Source organism: Dreissena polymorpha, chromosome 6 (assembly GCF_020536995.1).
Source record: "Dreissena polymorpha isolate Duluth1 chromosome 6, UMN_Dpol_1.0, whole genome shotgun sequence".
Taxonomy (NCBI): domain Eukaryota; kingdom Metazoa; phylum Mollusca; class Bivalvia; order Myida; family Dreissenidae; genus Dreissena; species Dreissena polymorpha.
Window position 1 is genome coordinate 65,112,498 of NC_068360.1, and position 24,051 is coordinate 65,136,548.

Here is a 24,051-nt window from a genome sequence, read left to right on the forward strand (position 1 = left end):
GCGATACACGAGATTCTTTTTGGCTACCTACACAAGGGCGATATATCGTGTTAAATATATCGTGCGTCGCTGCGACTGTCAAGAAAAAGATCAAGTTTCGCTGCGACTATCAAAAAATATCGTGCGTCGCCGCGACTGTCAAGAAAAATATCAAGTATCGCTTCGTGTTTCGAGTGTCGCCCTTGATGAAAGAAGTGCGAGATTATAGATGACACTATTCGGATTCCGTACCTTATACAGTTTTGTAGTAAACCAACATTTTAAGACCTATATCTAAGTGTGAATTGGTTTCCCGCGAGTTTCAACTTTAAGATAAGAATGGATTTTTTATACAAAAGTTGAGCCTCATTTTCAGAAAACTGGGCTTAATGCATGATCGTAGAGTTTCCTTCCAGATTAATGTGCAAGCTAATCAGGGACGACACTCTCCGCTTTTGTGGATTTTTTTTGTTTGAAACAAGTCCTTTGCGTCTTTTTTTTCTTCTTTGCGGCCGTCCCTTTTATGTGGAAAGTGTCGTCTCTGATTAGCCTGAACGAGGCCATTCGTAACATATGAATGTTATTATACACATTTCCTCAATCGTATTCCTCATTTAATATATGTTATATCGATAATTAATCTGTATACATTGTTATCGCATATTCCTCATTAGCCAAACGTTAATGCAAACTAATTTATATATATATATATATAAGCATACTCAATTCTCTTCCAGTACAGTAAAAATTTAGCAATGTAAAGATACTTACAGAAGTATAATGAAATTGTGAATATCTCTTAAATGCTAGTATGCGCTCTTGACTATGATAGTGAACGGTACCATTAACACATTCATGTGGTTAACTATTGTAAAAAAAATCGGTATGAACAAGTATAATACCACGACACGTAGGTTGTATACTTAATTGTTCGCACTTATATTCATTGGGCATGAGTTCAAACCCCGCATGGAAAAAAACAATTACTGGTAACTCGATGATAAACCATAATACTACTAATACAGGAGTACTATTGGAAAGTAGTAGTACCGGTATACTAATATATGAAATTGTTCATGAAATTAAGTGTTGAAATGTATGATAGTTTAAGTTTCACAGATTTGTTTTTAATGTTTACTATCTGCGACGTAAACGTTTTTCGTTTTCTCGGTCAGCAGGAAACCGAAATTCGGCAAAGCCATCCGAAAAGACTGATCCCAAATGTGCACGAGTTTAGAAAACCCCATTAATACCTCGATACAAACAACGCTGGTCCATTATACCAACCAATCATAGCTTAATTTAAATGATAAAGGTTGATACGGTGATTTTTGATTATAAATAAGCCAGCTTTATTTGTACCAGCAGATTAGTTGGTGTTTCCAGAAAGTGGCTTTTTCGGGCTACACATATTAGTTAAACAAGTGAATTTAACATTACCGGTTTATGATACCGAAACTAACATTTAACATTTGTATACTGACCAATAGAATCGAAAAAAAAAATAGCGTAGGCCAATGGAGTTTTATTTCTTGTCATGGGATCCCACGAATACTATTTATAAGACCACGCCGTGGACCAATGAAATCATGCATATTTGTGTCTAATCAAGGGAAACCAGATTGCATATTCGTGCGATTTTATATGTATCCCGGAAAAAGCATTTTTTTTTGAAAAACCCAATAATCTGCTGGTACAAATAAACATGACCCATTTATAATCCTTTCAAAATCACACACCGTATCAACCGTTATAATTTAAAGTAAGCTAGCATTGGTTGATTTAATGGACCAGCGTTGTTTGTACCGGGGTGATTAGTGGGTTTTTCTAAACTCGTGCTTTTCCGGAATAGATCTTGTTAACGTTCAATATTCTAGGAATGAAATCAAAGTGTAACGTATGTAAACGAATCGTAGAAGACTTTAGCATGTTACATTAATACATTTTCTTTTTACTGATATTTTTTCCATATTTATTTGCAAATTTGTATGCATAACAATATTTATAATGACTATCGTGTGATTATAATACTTAATCGTAAATTAAATGTATTTGTATAATTATAGTCTAGAGTTGCTTTCGGAGATATCGTTAGGTATATAAGTGTTTTTGTTCTATTTATATATAGTACTTTTTTCTTACAACAATTATAATTTTTATAGTATAGTAGATCGACGACTTGTTATATGCTAATATAATGTGCTATCAATTGACATGCATCTTATGTTCTGAAGTACTAATAAGAAGTTTGATTCTGAAATCACAATCCATTAGAGCGTATATATGAAAAAAATCGGCCGCGATGACCCCAGTTTTCAGCCCAGTAAATGGCATCATCAATCGCCTGGCGGAAGGAAAAAGGGTGCATCCCAAAGAGAGTATGCGCCATGAATCGCTACGTCTATGCACGTTCCGTACTTACCCAACATATGGGAAACCTTCATGTATAAAACTTGCCAAGGCTGGGTTTTATTATGCCAGTCAAGGCGATGAAGTTATATGCTATTGCTGCGCCAAACGCATCAGTAACTGGAACGAAAAGGACGATCCTATGCGCGCACACAGACTGGTATCACCTAGCTGTCCTTTCTTGATAGGAAATTCCGAGGTCAACGAACCAGTCACAAACGATAGCATCGAAAGTTCTAACCCACGACTGAACCGGATACTGCAATCACTGGATACATCAGACGAGCAATCCGATAGAGAAGAAAGAAATAGCGGTCCAGCAGCAAATGAAGAATTTTCTCCGTTATGTTCGTCTAATTTAAACTCAGCTCAGAATGGTGCAAGTGGGCACACGGCTGAATTTTCAGCATGTCGATCCACGCAACAGTTATCTCTTATAACTCAACCGACAATTGGAATAACACCATACTCTAGCTTACCTGTCCACAAACACAGAAGTTCAATCGCTGATGGCAGTTCTGAAGATAGCATTTCGACCGAGGCGCAAGTTTTTGCACCGAATTCTGCACGCAAAAAATCTCCGCTGGTTAAAGGGAAAGAATTACATACACAGGATGCCTCCGGTAAAAATTCTTTTTTACTTGTAACTCTATAAACATTATTGTTCACGTGCATTTTTTTGGCAAAAGTTCTAGACATTCCTGTTAAAAAAAAGTACAAACATTTGAGGTAAAAATGCGACATGTTTAATTTGTTATCGATAAAAAGACGAACATAAATAGCATGAACCTTGTCATAGTACCGGCTTAAAACAACGATACGGTAGCGTTACAGCTGCATAAAAAAATGCCATTATTTTTCACCTCGGACACTTTTCTGCTATTTCATATTAGAAGTGCAATCTACACACGTTTCTGTTTAATTAATTAAGTTATGTTATCTTTCTAGCCAAGCGTGCAGTCGAAGTCCGAGAAAAACTCCTTAGCGAAAACCGCGCCTTAAAAGCTCAGTCAAAATGTCTGCGGTGTCGTAGAAACGACGTGTGTATCGCATTCCTGCCGTGCGGCCACCTAGTTTCCTGTGAGGCGTGCAGCACCGACCCCAATGCCCGGAAGTGCTTCTCATGCGACGCTGACGTGAAAGCCAGAATCAAGGCGTTCATTTCATGAAGACGATCTGATAATATTACATTTATAATGGTGACCGCATGTCCTGTTCCACGCTAAAACATCAGTAGTTATAGTAATTTATTTCATATTGACTTACACGACAAAGTAAAATGGTAGTGTGGCAGATCTTTTTACTTGAAACATTTTTGGCGGAAAAAATAGAAAGAAAAAAGGACTAATATGTTTTGCTTTTATATATATTTAAAGAAGAAATGCAAAAATTCCTGATTCGTTTGTTGAAAAACAAAAACATATGCATTTTAATAAGCTTAAACATTTGCAATACCAGTCGTTGTCATTGTAGTATTCTTAATTAACATCATGTATGCTTTTCATATAAAGTACAAGGTATTTAGGTTGTGACCGCTTAGTGGCCTGGTTTTGAGGTCTTCTGATTTTGCAAACAAATACGTTTTTTTTAGAGTATGTTTGACCATTGTAAACGATGCTGTGATAACCACGTGTATTGTATATTGTAATGCCATGTATTTTCAATTTCAGATCTTGAAAGTACCGATGCCTGTTTTGTTATGTTTTTTAGAAGGCACAGTCTCTTTGTTTGTTTAATATATTTTATAAGATATTCGAAGGATTTTCCCTTCACCTTTTTATTTACAAACGATGCGGCATTTATAGCCATGTTTACATAGTACGGTTTTTCGTTATCGTGTGTTAATTGTCTTATACATACCTTTTACATGAAATGCATGATTACATTTAATTTACGATTAAATATGTTTACAAAGATTCCGTTTTCATTTTCCTTTTACATGCTTATACTGAAGCTGGTCACTAGTGTAGAAGAAATTCACTGCTAGTTCGGTCCGTATAATACCGTCTTTTCCTTTTTCGTTTTTTGCATTTGACATATAGAAAAACAAGAATCAACGTATATTAGTTTATATTCCGATTTTCTTATAACCGGAAAAAAAGGCAAAATTAAGTTCCTTCGTTTTTCGGTGAACTTTCAACAAAACAAAACACAAAACTTATTTCCCTCTTCATAGATCTATTGTGTTTCAATTTTAATAATACAAAAATCAATAAATGAAAATGGAAGCACAGTGCCTGCTTTCAATTACCGTTCTTGAATTGAAAACGGAAAACGAGGGGCGCTCCGCTGTTGTTTTGGGGAGATAAATCGTGATTGATCTATTGCGCAGTGTCCTCCTTTAGTTCTTATTATTTTTTTATTCATAAATAAAGAAAATTATAGGAGAATAATAGTTGAGTCTTGGGACAGCTATTGCTGAATGCTCTAATGGGAAAATGAATAGATTTAGTAACATTTAATTATGATAAAAATGTTTATGTCTGCTTTTGTTTGAAATCATTGGATTTTAGTACATGTATAATATGCATTTCGATAATCAAGGCACAATAATATATATTTTTTAAGCTTAGCTTTTCTCTTAAAGTAATTAAAACAAATGAATTATTTGCTACATTCCTTTCATATCTGTTTAACAAATGGAAAAGCCCCACATTATTGCTAAATAAATCTCGTCTTGTTCGTCGTTATTTATGGCGGCTCCCAAGAATCTTGATGGTCCAATGCTGTTGTCTGACACTCAATTCGTATTTAACACGTTCATTTCTATTGCACCACTATAAATTGTGTAAAGCCGTGTAACGTACACGTATTTCGTTGTGTATTAAATTGATTTGTCGCGCTCTGGTAAAACGAGGTTTAATGCATGTGCGTAAAGTATCATCCCAGATTAGCCTGTGCAGTCCACACAGGCTAATCGATGAAGAAACTTTCCGCTTTTATGGTATTTTTCTTTTCTTAACGAAAATGTAGTTCAGACGGAAAGTGTCGTCCCGGATAAGCCTGTAAGATGACACTTTATGCACATGCATTAAGCCGCGTTTAATAACCTAACATCGTCAATCAAAGGGAAACAAACGCTCATAAACATAACAGGTTTTTAGTTCGAAGTTGTTCTCCATTCTTAACAAAGGACGGGTTGTTTTCCCGGAGAACTCGGTATATGTAATTATCTATGTTAAATTTTAACGCACTTGTAAAAATGTATAAGCACAGGCCATTCAGCATTTGAAGAACCATTACAATCACACGTATTGTGATTATCTTCGGTTTAAATTTGGAAAAAAAAATCACGAAATAAAAGTTAGTTGTCTTTGATTTATGGTTTGCATTCATATATAGAATATCGTGAATGGTGCTGTAAAAGTCATGAGTATTACGAATAATTTATAAAAAATTTGCTTTTAATTATATGGTTTCCAATATGTGCGATGCACGTTTTCATGAATATTATGGTTTAATATGGTTTCTATGTCTTGACATGTGCATTTAGATTGCTAAAATACTTATAACTTATGGTAACGAGTGTATTGAAGCAATTGGCACGTTTTTATATAAAATAGGTTATATCTTAAATATGTTTGATAATGTATAGATGTAAAAATAATGTGAATCGGTTTCCCCAAGTTCTATCTCTACATACGAAATTGCCAAATATATCATATAAATTTATGAATTGTTGTTTTATTTGAAAATTATTGTATTTCAATCTGGTAAAAACGGTTTTTCACTAAATTACAGTCATCAGGTATACATGTATAAATAAATTACTTATAAACAGATTTTCGTATTAAAAATATCTAACAATTGATTTTCTAACAAAACTGTGATATATGGAATATTTATGAATAATTTCATTAAGCATAAAAAAAGAAAAACAAAATAATGTGCTTGACTTGGGGATCGAACCTCGTACTTATGGAAGCAAACATTGACTTGCTACAATTACAGCACGATGCTTTTGAATCAAACCTTTAATTTAAACCATATGTCGGTTATACATCTTTTCGCTATATTATTTACGAAAAGCGTTACAAAAGCTGTGTAGGCTTCACGATTTTGATTGATAATTATCGATAAACGAACAAATATTTAGAACAATTTTCTTAGTCAGGGGTTTTATTTTGCTTGTTTAATTATAATTCATACAATCGTTTTCTGATTGACATTTTATTAAATAGTCATTTAGCCAAACTGTGGAGAAGTCCCTTTAACTTGATGCAACAAATCATTTTTATTCTGCCGCTATAACATGCGTTTACCTTTTAACAAATGTAACTGTGTACTAACTCAATGTACCACTAACGTGCGGGAAAAAAAAACAATTCATTGCGGGAGGTGTTTCTGTGCAATTGTTTTGATGTAAATAAATTAGGCTTAATAAATCTAAATTTAAGTATTTTTATACTGTAGGGCTTCCCAACCTCATGTGAAACATGGAAACGCGTTCATGTTAATTATGTCTGGACATAAATACCTTCCGATTCTGCTAATACAGAGGATTATACCAGTTTAAATTACACGCATTTAATTGTTAAGTAATCAACATTCTAAACCTATAAATGCGTGTGAAGTGGTACCCGCTATTTTCTAATTTAAGACACATATGAGATTTTGGAACAATTGTTATTAATGACCGCCACCGATTGTCGTCCAAATGGGGGTGGGGTAAATCACCGGGTGGGTCATGGGACCCGCAGTAATAACAATTTCACATACCTCCATTGTGTCCTGTCGACACTCATAGTTCGCAAGTGCTAAAGTGTTCAATGTATGTAGAATTTCAGTAATGGTGTCAGACCTCCTTGTAAATTGTTTTGATAAATATTTTATAATTCAATTTCTAAATAGGACATAAACACAGAGAAATTGAGCGATGTAAAGCTACATACACAAGGATCGTGAACTCGTTAATATCTAGGGGAAAACACATCAATCTTGGTAATGGTATCGAAATGTAGCGTTGATACATTAACATGTTTATTTGCCTTGGCGACACATTTTATTTTAACATAGTTTGAAGTTGAACACATACCTTAGTAGGATGGAAAATAGTTCAGTAACTGAACTTCAGTTAGTAAGCGGGTGTATTTCTTATACCTAAATGTACGGCATTTTTATTCATCAGGCATGAGTTAGAACCACTGATTGATATATGTATATGTTTTGCCTCCTACATATATCCTTTTTGTGTTATACTTTTTATTATTTTGTTTTTTTTTATCTTTGAATAATTTTCCTTCTCGTATTGATTATTTTGTAGTTGTATATCTAAACATATGATGAGATTGCGTTGCATTCCAAACACACCAAAATTCACCAGAACGAAATAAAAGTAATAAAAGTAATTAAATCATGCTCTTATGTCTGAAAAAACAACAACATGAGTTGTCCCGATATTTACCATTTTAATACAAATAGAAGTTTAGTACCGGAGAATAGCAGTATAATTTTATATCAAATAGTTTTGGTTAATAAAATATAATGGTGAAATTTATGTTTGTTAAAATGACTTTTAAACATAATTTGGGTTTTAAACGTTAACTGCTCACTACGCAAACGTTTGTGACGTACGTTTTCGTTTCCTGAAATTAATGGATATCATCACGAAACAGACACGCATCCCAATTACTTATCCGAAGACAAAACTACATAAACACTACAGGTTTTTCGTTTTAATACCGTAACTTATATAATATACGTGTGTGTACTGATCGACCGAAAACGAAGAATACATAGTGTTGACCTATGTGTATTTTGGTTTCTTGTCATTGGATCCCAAAGTGCATGAAATCCTATTTATATATAGATAATGAATTTCCTGTAAAAAATCGGATTGCATACGATTGCGGTGAAGTTTTAAAAGTCTCTTAAATAAAAACTTGACTATTTTCGTTTAGTACAATAACCATTTATACATCTGCCACACGAACATATTGAAAGCAAACGGTTCATTCATTCGATTTTTATATTAAATATTCAATATTCTTGGAATACAAATTCCAGTGTAATGTATGTATTGTTGAGGACTTAAGCATGTACTTTTACAGATAAATTTCAACTTTTAAATATTTTTTTTTCCATATATATTTATATACTTACAGTTAATAGTTGCTTCCTTTAATATTCACATGTAAGTTAGTGTTTTCCCATTTATGTATTTTATTGTTTCTAACAATAATTATAAATATTATGGTTAATTAGATCGAGAAATTAGGATATTATTATATAAATTTGCTATAATTGGTTTTTTCATGTTCCAAAGTACTAGTTAAAAGTTTGATTCTTAAAATACAATGACTTTAAGCGTGTGTGAAAATACCCACATCGGACAAAATAACCCCGGTTGTTAGCCCAGTAAATGGCATCATCAATCGCCTGGCGGAAGGGCAAAGGGTGCATCCCAAAGAGAGTATGCGCCATGAATCGCTACGTCTATGTACCAACCGTACTTACCCAACTAATGGGAAACCCTCATGTATAAAACTTGCCGAGGCTGGATTTTATTATGCCAGTCAAGGCGATGAAGTCATATGCTATTGCTGCGCCAAACGCATCAGTAACTGGAACGAAAAGGACGATCCTATGCGCGCACACAGACTGGTATCACCTAGCTGTCCTTTCTTGATACGAAATTCTGAGGTCAACGAACCAGTTACAAACGATAGCATCGATAGTTCTAATCCACGACTGAACCGGATACTGCACTCACTGAATGGTTAAGAGTGCGTAGAGAAATAGCGGTCGACTGGCAATTGAGGAAAATTCTCCTTCATTAACAACTAGTTTAAATTACAATTCAGCACAGTGCTAGGGAACACACTAGCAAATATACATCATGTCAATCGACGCAACAGTTATCTCTTATTACTAAACCGACCGCTGGTAAAACACCATACGCAAACTTCTTTCCTGTTAAAATACTCAGTTGTTCGATCCCGTAGGACAATTGTGAGGATAGCAGCTCGACCGATGAACCAGTTTTTGCATCAAATGCTTGGCGTAAAAAGGCTACACCTGTTAAGGGGACAGAATTACATCCACAAGATGCTAGCGGTAAGAGCTGTTTTTTTTTCTTTAATTTCCATAAACAATACTTGTTCACGTGTTTTTGTTTGGTAAAAAGCCATACACATTCATACTATAAAAAATACAAACATCTCAGGTATGCATATACCTTGTATATTTTTGTGTTTCGATCATAAGACGACCACAAACTTTGTCTCGAAAGCGGCTTGAACCTCCGAACCGGTACGTTACGGTACCGATACGGTAGCTTAACAGTAAAATGAACAAATGCCATTATTTCTCACTTCGGACATTTTCTACATATTCATATTAGAATTGAAATACACTTTTGTTTTTAATAAATACAGTAATTAATGTTCGTCTTTCTATGTAGGCATGCAAACAGTGTAAAAGAAAAGCTCCTCAGCAAAAACCGCGCCTTAAAAAATCAGTCAAAATGTCTGCGGTGCCGTATACATGACGTGAAATTTGATCGCGTGTGCCGTATAAATGACGTGGAATTTGATCGCGTGTGCTGTATATATATATATATATATATATATATATATATATATATATATATATATATATATATATATATATATATATATACAGCACACGCGATCAAATTTCAACGAAATCAACAGTTCGCACGGATCTGAAAACAAAGACAAAGCATCTTATCTTATTAACATTAATATGAAGCAAAGAACAATAACTTCATAAAAACAAATAATAATCATACGACCGGAAAGAAAGGTAATCCAAGCCCAGGCTTTTGCAGGAATATTGAACTATTCAAAGGAAGTTGGCAAAATTCTAATTAAATTCAAATATAAACAATCGAAGCAAAGCGAGGTAGGCAATATTTATCTCCACAAACATTGGTCCACAATATCGTTTTGTTATAAAATGTTATAAATGAAAGGTACGCATTATGAAGGACAAGAGTCTAAGGGAGACGACAAACATAATGTGTGCGCTTTAGAGAAATGTATAATGATCTCCCCGAAAGTAGTCACATGATTATAGGACCTACATGCTTAGTGCATGGTCATTGTGTGTTATATGTAAATGCTTAGCATTAACCGTTCCGATGTGGTACTTTGAATAGAGATAACTTAATAACACTACCCCAAAGTACGAACTTGAAGAATCACTTATCCTAGGGAGTCCATCTAGTTTTTTCAAGTCCATGTCGGTTATCTGACTGCGTCATTGGTTCCTGACGAATACCTAACAATAAATCTAGGAAGTCGCAATTATAATGCAGCGTATTTCTGATTCAACGAGGCGAATCAACTGACCTCTAAACAACGTGCCTGACCAGTAACTTGCATAATGCATTGATTCTGTGCGAGCCTCAAAATGAAATATCTAAGGACATATGTATTATTGTACTGACCAAATCGATCACAAACTAGAAATCAAAGAACCATTCAATCAACAATAGTTTATTAGAGACTACATTTTACTCACAATCTACACGTCGATAAGCGTTATACAATAAACGTTTTTGCATGGAATGAGTTTATTTCTATTTATTATTTTAACAGCCCATTAACACTAAAAAAAATCAACGAATATTTTGTAAATCATCGTAACGAATATTTTAGAATCGTCTCATTACACAAACACTAAAATAGCACGGCTGTAAAGATTGTGCAAACTGAAATCAGTGAGTTCACGCAAAACAATTATACTAGCTTAACAATAATGTGTTTAGCCATTCAGCAGTTACATTGTTTAAAATAGGTTTACATGAAAGAAAACAATAAAAGTACAAAATGTGTTCTTAAAGCAGCCTCCTTGATATTGACGCCATCTTTTGATTACACGTACAATAATTTATGACACATACAATCAGCAAATGCTTTTGAAAATGTAAGACCCTACATATTATTAAAAGAAATTGTGTATTATATTATAAATATTTTGGTATTAATTTTCGATTTCTCATGCACAATTGTCGATTAGCTGTCTCAAAATTAACCAAGTTACCATTACCAAAGACTCTTACGTTCCGATAAGAGTATATTTCTATTACTTGTTTAAATATAAATCCTCTTTGAATCGTACTTAATCACCCGAATTCAATAGACATGCAAAATATGTCTTTAAAAGCTTATGCAATCTATTGAAACGTATGTATGTAATGAGCTGGTTTAAGCTGCATTATTATGTTCCTGAATTAAGAAAATGTGCATTTATGATATAATTATCCCCACGCTTTTCGGAGAAAAAGTTGGGATATTGTGGTTATCTCCTCCGTCCGTCCGTCCGTCTGTCCGTCCGTCCTGTCCACTATCTCCTCATACAATATAAGCACCAGAACCTTGAAACTTACACACATGGTAGCTATGAGCATATGTGCGACCCTGCACTATTTGGAATTTTGATCTGACCACAGGGTCAAAAGTTATGGGGGTTGGGGTGGGGCCGGGTAAGAGATTTTCACTCATTTTTTTATTTTATGTACTTAAACATTGGCATTAACGTTTGCAATATTGAAGATAGCAACTTGATATTTGGCATGCATATTTATCTCATGGAGCTGCACATTTTGAGTGGTGAAAGGTCAAGGTCAAGGTCATCCTTCAAGGTCAAAGGTCAAATAAACAAATCCAAGGGAAGTAATAAGATTATCTGTTCACCCCCTACGTATACAGACTGGTAGATAGTGGAAACAATATTGCTAGACAAGAAATATATTGTCTTTGTTGTAATGCCACGGATATTGAGGACGAATTTTATTGTGTATGTATTTGTTCAACATTTGTTGATATAAGAAAGAAATACATTAAAAAATATATTACTATAATAATCCATCTGTTATTAAGTATTTTCAATTGCTTCAATCAACCAATAGGTCTGAAATAATAAAACTTTGTTTATTTGTAAAGGAATCGTTGAGTATTAGATTGAATTTGTTAAATCGTATAACGTAATTTTCAAATTGTTCATCCTCTGTACTTCTGTATATATGTGTTTTGTAAATATTCATGTTTGTTGATACTTGTTTTCTGCGCATATACATGTTGACGTATATCAATACCAACCACATGTGATGTTGACGATGTACATTGTGCAAGTCAAATAAAATGTCTGTCTGTCTGTCTGTCTGTCTGTCTGTCATCTGGGTCTACGCTGTTTGCCAATGTCTTTGTCTAGGCGCTAGGCATACATGGGGAGAAGTAGCCCGGGCAAGAATGGCACTATATGTACAGTTTATAGAAAATTTCAAAGGGCCATAACTCTGTGAAAAATCATCCGACCATAACCGGCTGAAAATATGCACATCTCCTGTTGGTAGTGAAGTTTCCCTTAAAGTTTCATTGAATTCCCATAATAAGTTGCTGAGATATAGCTCGGACAAGAATTGCACTATTTGTACAATGGAAAATTTCAAAGGGCCATAACACTGTGAAAAATCATCCGACGAGAACAGGCTGATAATATGCACATCTCCTCTTGGTAGTGAAGCTTCCCATAAAGTTCAATTGAATTCCCGTAATAAGTTGCTGAGAAATAGCTCGGACAAGAATTGCACTATATGTACAATGGGAAATTTCAAAGGGCCATAACTCTGTGAAAAATCATCCGACGAGAAACGGCTGATAATTTGCACATCTCTTGGTAGTGAAGCTTCCCATAAAGTTTCATTGAATTCCGGTCATTAGTTGCTGAGAAATAGCCCGGACAAGAATTGCACTATATGTATAATGGAAATTTTCAAAGGGCCATAACTCTGTGAAAAATCATCCGACCAGAACCCGCTGATAATATGCACATCTCCTTTTGGTAGTAAAGCTTCACATAAAGTTTCATTGAATTCCGGTCATTAGTTGCTGAGAAATAGCCCGGACAAAAATTGTGCACAGACGGACACACGGACGGACAGACTAAGCGGCGACTAAATGCTCCCCCCAAAAATATTTTGGGGAGCATAAAAAACAAATTGCATACATAAAAGCATCATTTAAATTAAATTAACTGCACATTTTGATTGTTTATCGATTTTTTTTTAAATGGACGCAGTTTAAAAATACAGTAAAATGATGTAAATACTATCAGTTACTGAAAAATTCATGGAAAACTGCTTGTTAAGCTTGTAGCTACTGTAAAAAACAAAAATAAATTCAGATCATGAAATGAATAGTTTTGCTTGAGAAAATCACAATAATGATGTCCATTACCAGTTTGATGTCTTATTCCAAATTCACATAATACAGTGTTTTGTTGACTTTTATTTTCTGAAATGACGTCACTTTTACGATATGACCCATTTCTACTTGGCACGGCTCATGATGAAACACCCTGTACATACAATTCTTATCAAAGTTGTAGGTACTTTGACTAGTTGATAGAAATAAATAATTTACCCATGCTTGAGCTGTGCTGTCTCTGTCAGTTTTTAATCACATGTAATGCACCAGGGATCACAATGAAAAAGTCCCGTCAGAAATGAGGAATAATTCACTAAATTATCCATATACTAATAATAACTTTGGCTATATGCAGTTTCTCACTATTTGGTGGTAACAATTTGGTGGCTGTGTTTGAAAATAAAAATTAATGTTCTATATAGCACTGGGTCGCATCACCAGTATCCAATCAGAACATAGCTAGATGCCAAGGAGTTTTCCAGCCTGACCCCCAGCGGAAGGTGAGAAATGAATGTCAGGTATTGTCAATTGTCCAATATACAGGTCTGGGGGAGAGGGGTGCTTCATGACACTTCCAGGGTGATATACATACATCCCTTGTGCCAATAGTACCAGATACAATTAGACATAGGTGTGAAAGAAGGTGGGATCTAGCAATTCACTGGGACAGGGTAATCGAATTACAATTAATTGGAATGTTGTCATGGCACTTTCAGAAGGTATACTAAACCAGCCAGCAACACCCTCCTGCCCCTTCACCTACCTCTAAAAATGGTCAAAGGGTTTAAAAAATCCTCACACTCCATAGAAAATTGTATTAGAAATAACCTGTTTTGAGATCATTTAAAATACTTATATCAGTGATTATTTTCTAACTTTGAAAAATGGGCTTCTTCTACCTAAACTTCATACTCAATGAGCTTTTCTTCGGAAAAAATAGCTAGGCTTTTTGAAAATTTTATGAGCTTTTTGTGGCCAAAATTTATCAAGCTTAAATGTGTTAAGTATATTTTATCAAATTTATTTAAGACACACTTTGTAAGAAAATAAAACACCACAAAATAATGATTTTTTATATAATGTAAAAATTTCATATTTTAGTTGAAGTTCTAATTCAATTATTAATTTTATAAAATGAAAACAATTTTCAGATGTTGTGAATAAGGGTTTTAAAAAGGGATCGGTGTTTGTACTATATACATTATATTAACATAAATAAAATGAAAGTTCTTGTTACTTAAGGCAATATCTTCCTTTGCTTATTTACTGAGAATGGTACTCTCAAATTTTGTCTACATGAACTTTAACACATTTGAAAGCACCAACAATAAAAATATTTCCAATGTGGATCTTTCAGAAATGCCCGTTTTGGGGCAAAACATCTATGTTTTGACAAATCAAGAATTTTTTAATCATATGCTGAAATCGGATAAGAGACATTAGCCCTCTAAGGTGTAAGGCCCTAGGACGTAAGCCACTAGGACCTTTGCCTCTAGGACATTAACCTGTTCAAAAAATTGCATGCTAGGACATTAGCTCCTTGTGATTTTAACAAGTTCATATCTCTTTTTAAAGTAAAGATTTTTGTTCCATGTTTCAATTTACATGTCAAAGCATACAACTTTTGTGCTTCATAATATAGGAAGATAAATTCTCCCTTTTCAAACACTTGTTGTTATAAATTGCATTTTTGTGATAAACTGCATTAAAGTATGTTAAACTGTAATATCTATTTTATTTATTATTGCAAATAAAAATGGTTTCTCACACTGTATATTTTTATTTATTTCTTCCATTCTTTAAGCCTTTCAGTAGTGGTAATTATAAATGGATTATCATCTCAATGGCTTTGAGTAATCAGGTGGTGATAATTGGACATGTGATTATCTGCTCAATCAAGTAATGTAATAGAACAATGGACAGTTCAGATTTATGTAAAATGCAAAATAACTGAAAATAGGAGGATTCTTATTTTTAGTTTTAAGTTTTTTTTATCATTACTAGTTATTACTTTCCTTTGCTTAAATCATCATTTTAAAAGAGAAAAAAAAACTAATTCCAAATAATGCGTCTCAGGAACCATTACTAAGTAATGATTTTCTTTAAACTATAATTTCTTATCTATAAGTCATTCATTTTGTTTGCTTATATTATGCTTATATCATCATTACATATAAATGAAAAATTAATAAATTAATATTTATTCCAAACTGAATTGTGTGACTGGAACCATTTATGTAGATCTAATGATAAATCTTTAAACTAAAAGTAAGATTCCTTCTATTTTCAATTTTAACACAAAATAGAAATCTCAATATCCATGGAAAAACAGAATTGTCAATTATAGAAATCTGAAAAACATGTCCACCCCCTTCCCCACACATATCCCCACCCCATATGACACAATACTGAAACAAATACAGAGCTATACTCATGGAAACAACATATGATATAAGCACTGGGGGGGAACACTGTCCACTTCTAAAATAAGCACTGGGGGCAAATGTCCAAATGCAAAATAGGCACTGGGTGGCTTATGTTCTCCCTGTCATTTCTACTGGAGGGCAATTGTCCTAATGTTCTTTTTTTTTTGGGGGGGGGGGGGGGGGGGGGGCTTGTGTGCTCGGGGGCTTATCCTATTTTTAATACTTGAGGTCTATTACAATTCTTTTCAATACATGTACATCGCTTGTACCAGGCTTTTAAATTGAACGTATTTTACTTCTTTTTTTTTTCTTTAATCATTAATTATTTTGCACTTTTACAACTTACACAATATATGGCCTTACAAGATATTTACAATGTGTAGACCCAGATCAAAACCATAACCCATTCTATGCAGAGAAATATCGGGGCCTGATCAGGAGCCAAACTTATTGCCTGGAGATACACCTAAGAATATATACAGCATAGAATGGGTTAACAGAGTTTCACTTTTAAAAGTCTCTATAATGCTCAAAATGAACGAAAATTTCGTTAAGTATTTCGTAAAATAAAGTTAACACCTTAACAATCAGTGTTCTTTATAGCAATAGCCAAAATTTCAACGCTAGATGTAGTATGATTACATAGATTTTTTGTAGATACAAAATGCTCGTTTTTATTTATTTGTGGACACAATTAATTCCCGCAAATATATCAATTCATACGACTCACGAACACCATTTTAGTGTTCATGTGTCGTATGAATAGATATGCAAAACAATAATAAAAACAAGCATTTTGTATTTACAAACATCTATTTAACCAGACCACATCTGACCTTGAAATTTCGGCAATTGCCATAAGGAACACTGATTTTTAATTGGTTAAGTTTATTTTACGAACAATTGTACGAAATTTTCGTTGATTTTGTATAGTAATGTTACTTAAAGTCTACACTGGTTACAGGAAAATATACATTTAATTTACAAATATTGATATTGCATATAAAAAGTTATTTTTCCATTTAATTTTTCATAACTTTACCAATTTTTGTCCTAAAGAGACATTTTTTATGTAATATTTATAGACTCATATAATATTTTAAACTTTTTACATCTTTTTCTTTGCCAAAAATGTGGGTTTTTTTGCTAAAAATGATAATTAATAACTATAAAAAAAGAATGTTTTAGATAACCATTTATCAAATGGAATTGTATTCTTAGGTATTTGCAATTGCATTTGAGCATATTTTAGCAGATTTAATGCATACTTTCTTGGCATTCTGAGAATTACTTTAAGTGATTTTTGAATATTGAGGTTAAAAATTATGCTATTAACAGAAGAAATATACATTTAAACTTAAAGGAATTAATCTGTGCTTTGACATTCTATACGCTAATAACAGAAATATGCTAGTTTCAGGTATGCTAATAAGTGAAATCCACTGTATTAAGTATTCATAATATACATACTAAATATAACAATAATACGACACATTTCAATTTAGATTTTTGTAGACTTTACAAGCTCAGGTATAGTCTTAACAAGAGATGTGATTGACAGAAACACAATGCCCCCTACTGCGCCGTTTTGAAGCCATGTATTTGACATTTGACATTAAAGGATTATCTTAACCTTTCACCACTCAAAATATGCAGCTCCATTTGATACACATAATGTGACATGCATGCCAAATATCAAAATGCTATCTTCAATATTTCAAAAGTTATGGCCGATGTTTTTAGACGGACGGACTGACTGACAGGCAGGCGGACTGCTATTTGCCACCCTACAGGGAGGGCATTAAAACATAAATATAGCTTTATACCATAACTTTAAGATTCACTTCAGTAAATATTACTTTTAAGATTCTAACATCTAGAAGCAATTTATTTAAATTATTTTCTTGCTTAGTTTGTTTTAGCGAAATAAATCCCATCCACGTTTCATAAAATAAGGAGTACGGTTGCATCGGGTTTTGCATGGGCATAAAATAAATCATTTTGTACAGATATTGCCGAAGAGTTATCAAAAATATGTTGGGTAACACAGAATCTGTGAAACAATTTGATTATTTCATCTCCTTTAATTTTTTACAAACATTCATATTGACACAGAGCTTTCAATCCTTAAGCGTTTAAACGCCACTTAAAACAGCTCTATTTTAAATTGTGTTGATCAAAAATATAAGTGGAAATGGTTTATGATAAGCATAAACCATAATTTTTCAGACCATGTATGTTCAAAATGTCATAGTTAAATTTAAATTTAATTAAAGCGAACACAATGTAACTTCCCCAGAAGCAGCCTAAAATAGGTGCCAAAAACAGCACTTTTTTCAGCCAGTGTATCAAACCATACCTTGTTCCTGGCGCTGTAACTCAACCTCTATATTAAACAGCAAATGCTATACTTTTTAGGAGTGTTTAGGCAAAAAGTCAAATTGTCAGAAAATATGAATACCAATTATAATATTTACATGTATTGCTGAAATTTATTGACCCTTGAATGACATTGCTTATTTGCATAACTACATGAAACAGCGCACCCGCCGGTAGGTGACTCAGGTAAACTGTAACGGTAAACTTATCACTGCTGCACGTGTTTCATAAGCTAACCAGGTGTATCTGTCCAGCTTGTAATTGCCGCACTTAACCTTAATCCCATATCTCTAAATGAACTCTCCCTTGTAGATATGAAAATTAGTTATATCATTCTACAGTCAATATAATTACGCTTTATCATTCTCAATTCAGACAAAACAATTGACCTAATGACCCAAATTTTTTCTGTCGTGTTCTCGGAAAACACTTTTTTATGTGTTTTTTGGTTTAATAAAACAGAAAAAAGGGCAACTCATTTAACTCAACAGACATAAAAGCTTACCAGACTCCTTGCAAGATCATTTCTCCTTGGTGCTCAAGAATATGGTGCATTATCCTTCACCTCACTATTGTACCACTCATTTTAATTGCAGCCAATGCATAGAATCAAAACTTGAAATAGTAATGTAGGGAGACAATCATATCTGTAAAAAAAAATTTTTTTTCCAAATCATTAATGAAGCATAAGAATAGCAGTAGAATGATAGATCAAGATGTACCTTTAAAGATGGCGCATTTTATTTTTGTGCATTATAATAGCTCTTTGTGGCGCCAGACCAATTTGTCTCCAAATTCAGACCAATAGGAGGTAATTTAAACCATTTAAGGCCTCTTATTTAATTTAGTTCAAGTCATAATTCAATGGATTTCAGATGGAAATATGCTTTTAATACCAATGCTTCCTATAAAAATTGTTTTATTGGATTATTTCAGGATAAAAAAAAAAGTTAAGTACATAATTTTTTGGAGTCTTTTAAAGATTTAATAATTAAATTGCGTAACCCAAAAACAAATTTTAAACCATTGGAATAATGTTTCTAATGAATAAGTAGGCATTTTAAAACCTAAACTAGATTATTTATGTCATTTAAATAGTACATGTATTTGAGAGATTGCGATTTCAAACTTGTACGGGTACTGGTGTATTCTAACAGAAATAGAGAGTGCTGGATCATGTTATGGGGTAGAGAATGTTTGGCATCATCAATCTGTTTTGTATAGTTTAAAGTACACAAACATGTATTCTAAAAGAAAAAGAGATCATTCTGTTGGATCATGTTACGGGGTTAAGAATCTTTTGCATCATCAATCTGGTTCACACATGTTTGTAATGTGCAAAAATTGAATAAACAATGACTTAGCTGTGTTATTTGAAAATGACAATTGGTTCTCACAAGTTCCAAAACCTAACCCCAACCCATTCAAATAGATGGCATTAAACAGCCTCAAAAGCGAATGGACACAAGTTCAGGCTTCCATTTGGAGTATCATTGTCAGTAAATTATTGTTTATAAAATAATATTAAGCTTTAAAATCATTAAATCATGTAGAAAGATGCAAATTTGGTTGATCAATTGCCCCAACATTACATGATTTATACCTTTGTGCAATCAGGCCTGTACAAGTTCTAAATATGTAAAAATATCAATAGTAGACAGAAAGGGGCAACATAGTCATCACAATTTTACTCCTGTTTCACCGCTACAAGTACACATACAAGTACAAGTTCGCAACCTACTTTCCAAAAAGTGTTTAACTTTTATCAATTTTCCCCATATATTTATATAGATAAACCCATTGATTTTGATGTTTTGGTCCAGGAAACTAATTGTCTCAATTTCAATAATGATCACCAATTTTTCAAAAATCCTTTGACATCTCTACTTGGAAGCTTGGTATGAAAACACAAGATAAAAAATTATGCTATTTATTTCACTTGACAGGCATTACAAAATGTGTCAGTTCCAAGACATTGTCTGACAGTTTTTGATTTGGTCTAGCAAATTTTCCATGACTGACAGTTTTCAACACATAAAGGGCACATTTAGTGTATTTTTCAAATTTCTTAATGATTTAAAGCAAATTTAGTAATAAAAACCTGACATGATAATAATAAAACAATCTGTATATGAAAAATGCCTATTTTAAAAGAATTTACCATAAAAGCAAAGCATATACATTTTTTTCGGTCTGACAGTTTATCCTTCAGTCTGACAGAATTTGCAAGCCTGTCAGACCAAACATCTGACAGATTATTTTACATTTCGCGGTGTCTGACTTGGCTTCTCACTTTTGAGTCCATGATGCTAAATTTTTTAGATTCAACACTAGTTTTCCTCAACCTCACCAGAGCTTCTGTGATGCAAATATACTTAAGTGGTATAAAGGGATATATTTTTCTCCTCCTTTTTTCCCTGCAAATTTCGTATAGTTCCTCACATCTGGTTAAAAACACAGTCACACCTCTTCCCCTCTATTGACTGTCAATTTAAACAGCAAACTCAGATATATTCCTGTTTGTATTCTTGTATGAAAATGTCCACAACATATGGGCGTAGTTATATGGGGACTGAATATTCAAATACATGTAGGTTAAGAAGTACAGTAAATAAATTGACACATGCTGTTAAGACATATCATCATCATCCTTAATTCTAAACCAGTTATATATGACATTATTCTTAATAGGGACATTTTAAAATAAAGATAAAAAGATACAAACTGTTTGCATTGGAAAAATTATTTCCTGCAAATATTTTTATCGAAATTATTGCCGACGAGACATGTTGTACAATCGCATGCCATGGTTAAAATGAGTCTGTAATACAATGCCTAAACTCTTTCTGCAACGTTTAGGGGAGTCTGCTTTAGGGACATTTGAATGAAACGACAGATATGAAAGGTAACTCTTTTTAGTGCCACCAGTGTAATAATTACGCATCTTTTTCGCAGTTCAGAGCTGAAAACAAGGGACAAAATTGTCACAAAACCAGGTTTTCATTGTGAAAAAAAATCTGATAAAGGGAGAAAACTCAAACTGAACTTTTGAAATGAACAAACAAAATTAACCCCCTTTGTAAGTTTGTTTAAAAAAAAAATCTATTTTTAGTCGTGGCGACCTTGATATTGGAGATATTGACGTGATTCTTTCGTGCGACACACCGTCCCATGATGGTGAACAAATGTGCCAAATGATTTTAAAATCTCACAATGAATGACATAGTTATGGCCAGGACAAGCTCATTTATGGCCATTTTTGACCTTTGAACTCAAAGTGTGACCTTGACCTTGGAGATATCGACGTAATTATTTCGCGCGACACACCGTCAAATGATGGTGAACAAATGTGCCAAATGATTTTAAAATCTGACAATGAACGACATAGTTATGGCCCGGACAAGCTTGTTCCGCCCGCCCGCCAGCCCGCCAGCCAGCCCGCCAGCCAGCCCAGCCCGCCAGCCCGCCCGCATTCGCCAATCTAATAACCAGTTTTCCTTCGGAAAACCTGGTTAATAACATCCCAGAACTTCATTATGCACTGCCAAGATATTCAATAAACGGTAAATTGTAAACATTTCAATTATGAAAAAAATGAAACAACTTGTAATTCAGACACAACTCACATTTTACCTGTTGTTTGCTTTGAACAAGCTGATTAACTCGGTGAAAAATAATTTACATTGAAATTGAGAAAAGTCCTTCAGAACTGGTAAACAGACATGATAATTTGGATAATTGTCAAAGTTAGGACCGCAGATATACATGTACGGAGAAAACGAGATTGGCAAACAATGGTAATCAGGATGGCACAATCACAGGCAATCGGCACCTGTGTCGGAAGCAATTATTAAGAATCATTAAGTAAGTAAATTGATAGAAACAGAGAACTTAAACTCCCATTGAGCCATTCTTATCAGTCATCGTCGTAATTTCCGCAAAAGTTTTAACAGCCGTTAGACATTTATGATCGATTTTCTTATTTAGCGAATGGCAACAATTTTTTGATTGACTAGTTTGCAGCCAAAATATAAAGCACTTACCGCGTGTCAATGTTAAACTTTAAACAGATCGTCACATAAACTTGCAGAAGATGTGAAAAAGGCACCATCACGGCGGCAGCCATGTTTTCCAAACAAACCGGTTTAAATGCTGCTCGAGCAGCATTTTTTCCTGCTCGAGCAGAAGTTAAAGTTTCGACCCCTTTGGTATCCCATAACAATATTCTTGGTTCTGAGCATAACTATCTCCCATTACTGCGATCATTGCACACGACCTGAAGATGGTCGATTCAAAGTATTATTGTTTTTTTATATTTTAGATTGTTAACTGTTCACCATATATACATATTTTATTTGTGTTCACAAAAACAGGTTTTAGCATTCATTAATAAAAAGTAAAAACCTGGAAAAACTTACAGGTAAACGTGTATTTATTGACCTATTTAATGCTATAATTTCTCCCCAAAATCATCTTTATTTACTAGAAGACATGATTTCCATAACGGACAGTTGCTATTATATGAGCCTTGATCTGATAAAACTGGGCATAATTCATGTGCGTAAAGTGTCGTTCCAGATTAACATGTGCAGTCCGCACAGGCTAATCAGGGACGAAACTTTCCGCTTTTATGGTATGTTTAGTTTCAAGGAAGTCCCTCCTTACCGAAAATCAAGTTTAGGCGGAAAGTGTCGTCCCTTATTAGCCTGTGCGGACTGCACAGGCTAATCTGGGACGACACTTTACGCACATGCATTAAGAGCCCAGTTTTCTCAGAACAAGGCTCATATTTAAAACATGTGTGCGGGGAAAGCAATTGAGTTAAATTGTGTAACATAACGCACACAAAACGCACATTTTGGGTATTGTTGGATTATTATGATAGTCGAAATTTGTACATGATTTCATGCGGTCTTGAATGGGCGGCCAACTGGGTCCGGTTTAATGAAACACTACAAAACCCGACTGTAGTCTGTTGACTGTGTGGTCGACCGACGCTCGTCGGCTGCCAACTGACCACTTGCCGCGTTCAAGGAGCAAGTTGCCGCGACTGTGGTCGCACGACGGTGTGGTCAGTCGACTGCGGTCGTGGAAGTCGCTATTTTTAGGAAAATTACCACTTCCGCCATCAACATCCGACGGCGTAATTACTCGCAAAAAATGGAAGACGAAGACAGCAATGTTTTGAGTCAGTGCCATTTGTGGTCCAAAAAAGAGATATATATCATTGTAGAGCTTGTTATCGAGACCAAGAACCTGCTGGAGGAAAACCACGGGCCATTGATGACCGAGGAAAATTAGCGGAAAAAGTGGCAGGAGACTGTGGCAGCCATCAACGCGTGTTGATGGCGTTGAGGACAGCAGACACATGTAAAAACAGCTACGGGAAATAAAGAGGAATGCATTAGACTGACCACTGATTGCCTTCAAGGTACCAGCAGGAGACTCCCAGACAGTCTGAGACGGTGTCAATAACGCATTGACACATGCAGGAGACTCCCATACAGTCTGCGACGGTGCCAGACAGTCTCCCAGACAGGCGGGGCACATACAGGAGACTCCCAGACAGTCTGCGACGGTGCCTAGACAGTCCCCCAGACCGGCTAGGCACCTACAAGAGACTGCTAGACAGTCTGCGACGGTGCCAAGTCTATCTGGGCTCCTGCAGGAGACCCCGACACAGT

The 24,051-nt window shown here is 34.3% G+C and overlaps 1 protein-coding gene across 1 annotated transcript; it reads left to right on the top strand.

Moving 5' to 3' along the window:
- The first annotated feature begins 2,281 nt into the window (after window positions 1-2,281).
- LOC127835754 (baculoviral IAP repeat-containing protein 2-like) lies at window positions 2,282-23,668 on the top strand. Its single transcript, XM_052362193.1, has 2 exons — window positions 2,282-2,771; window positions 23,601-23,668. Exons 1-2 carry the CDS (start codon window positions 2,282-2,284, stop codon window positions 23,666-23,668), a joined length of 558 nt encoding a protein of 185 aa, XP_052218153.1.
- Window positions 23,669-24,051: the final 383 nt, after the last annotated feature.

Coding starts and splice junctions, on each gene's coding strand:
- LOC127835754 (XM_052362193.1), top strand. CDS start 2,282: ATGACCCCAGTTTTCAGCCCAGTAAATGGCATCATCAATCGCCTGGCG. Junction 2,772..23,600: donor CTCAGCTCAGAATGGTGCAA/GTGGGCACACGG, acceptor ATATCATTGTAG/AGCTTGTTATCGAGACCAAG.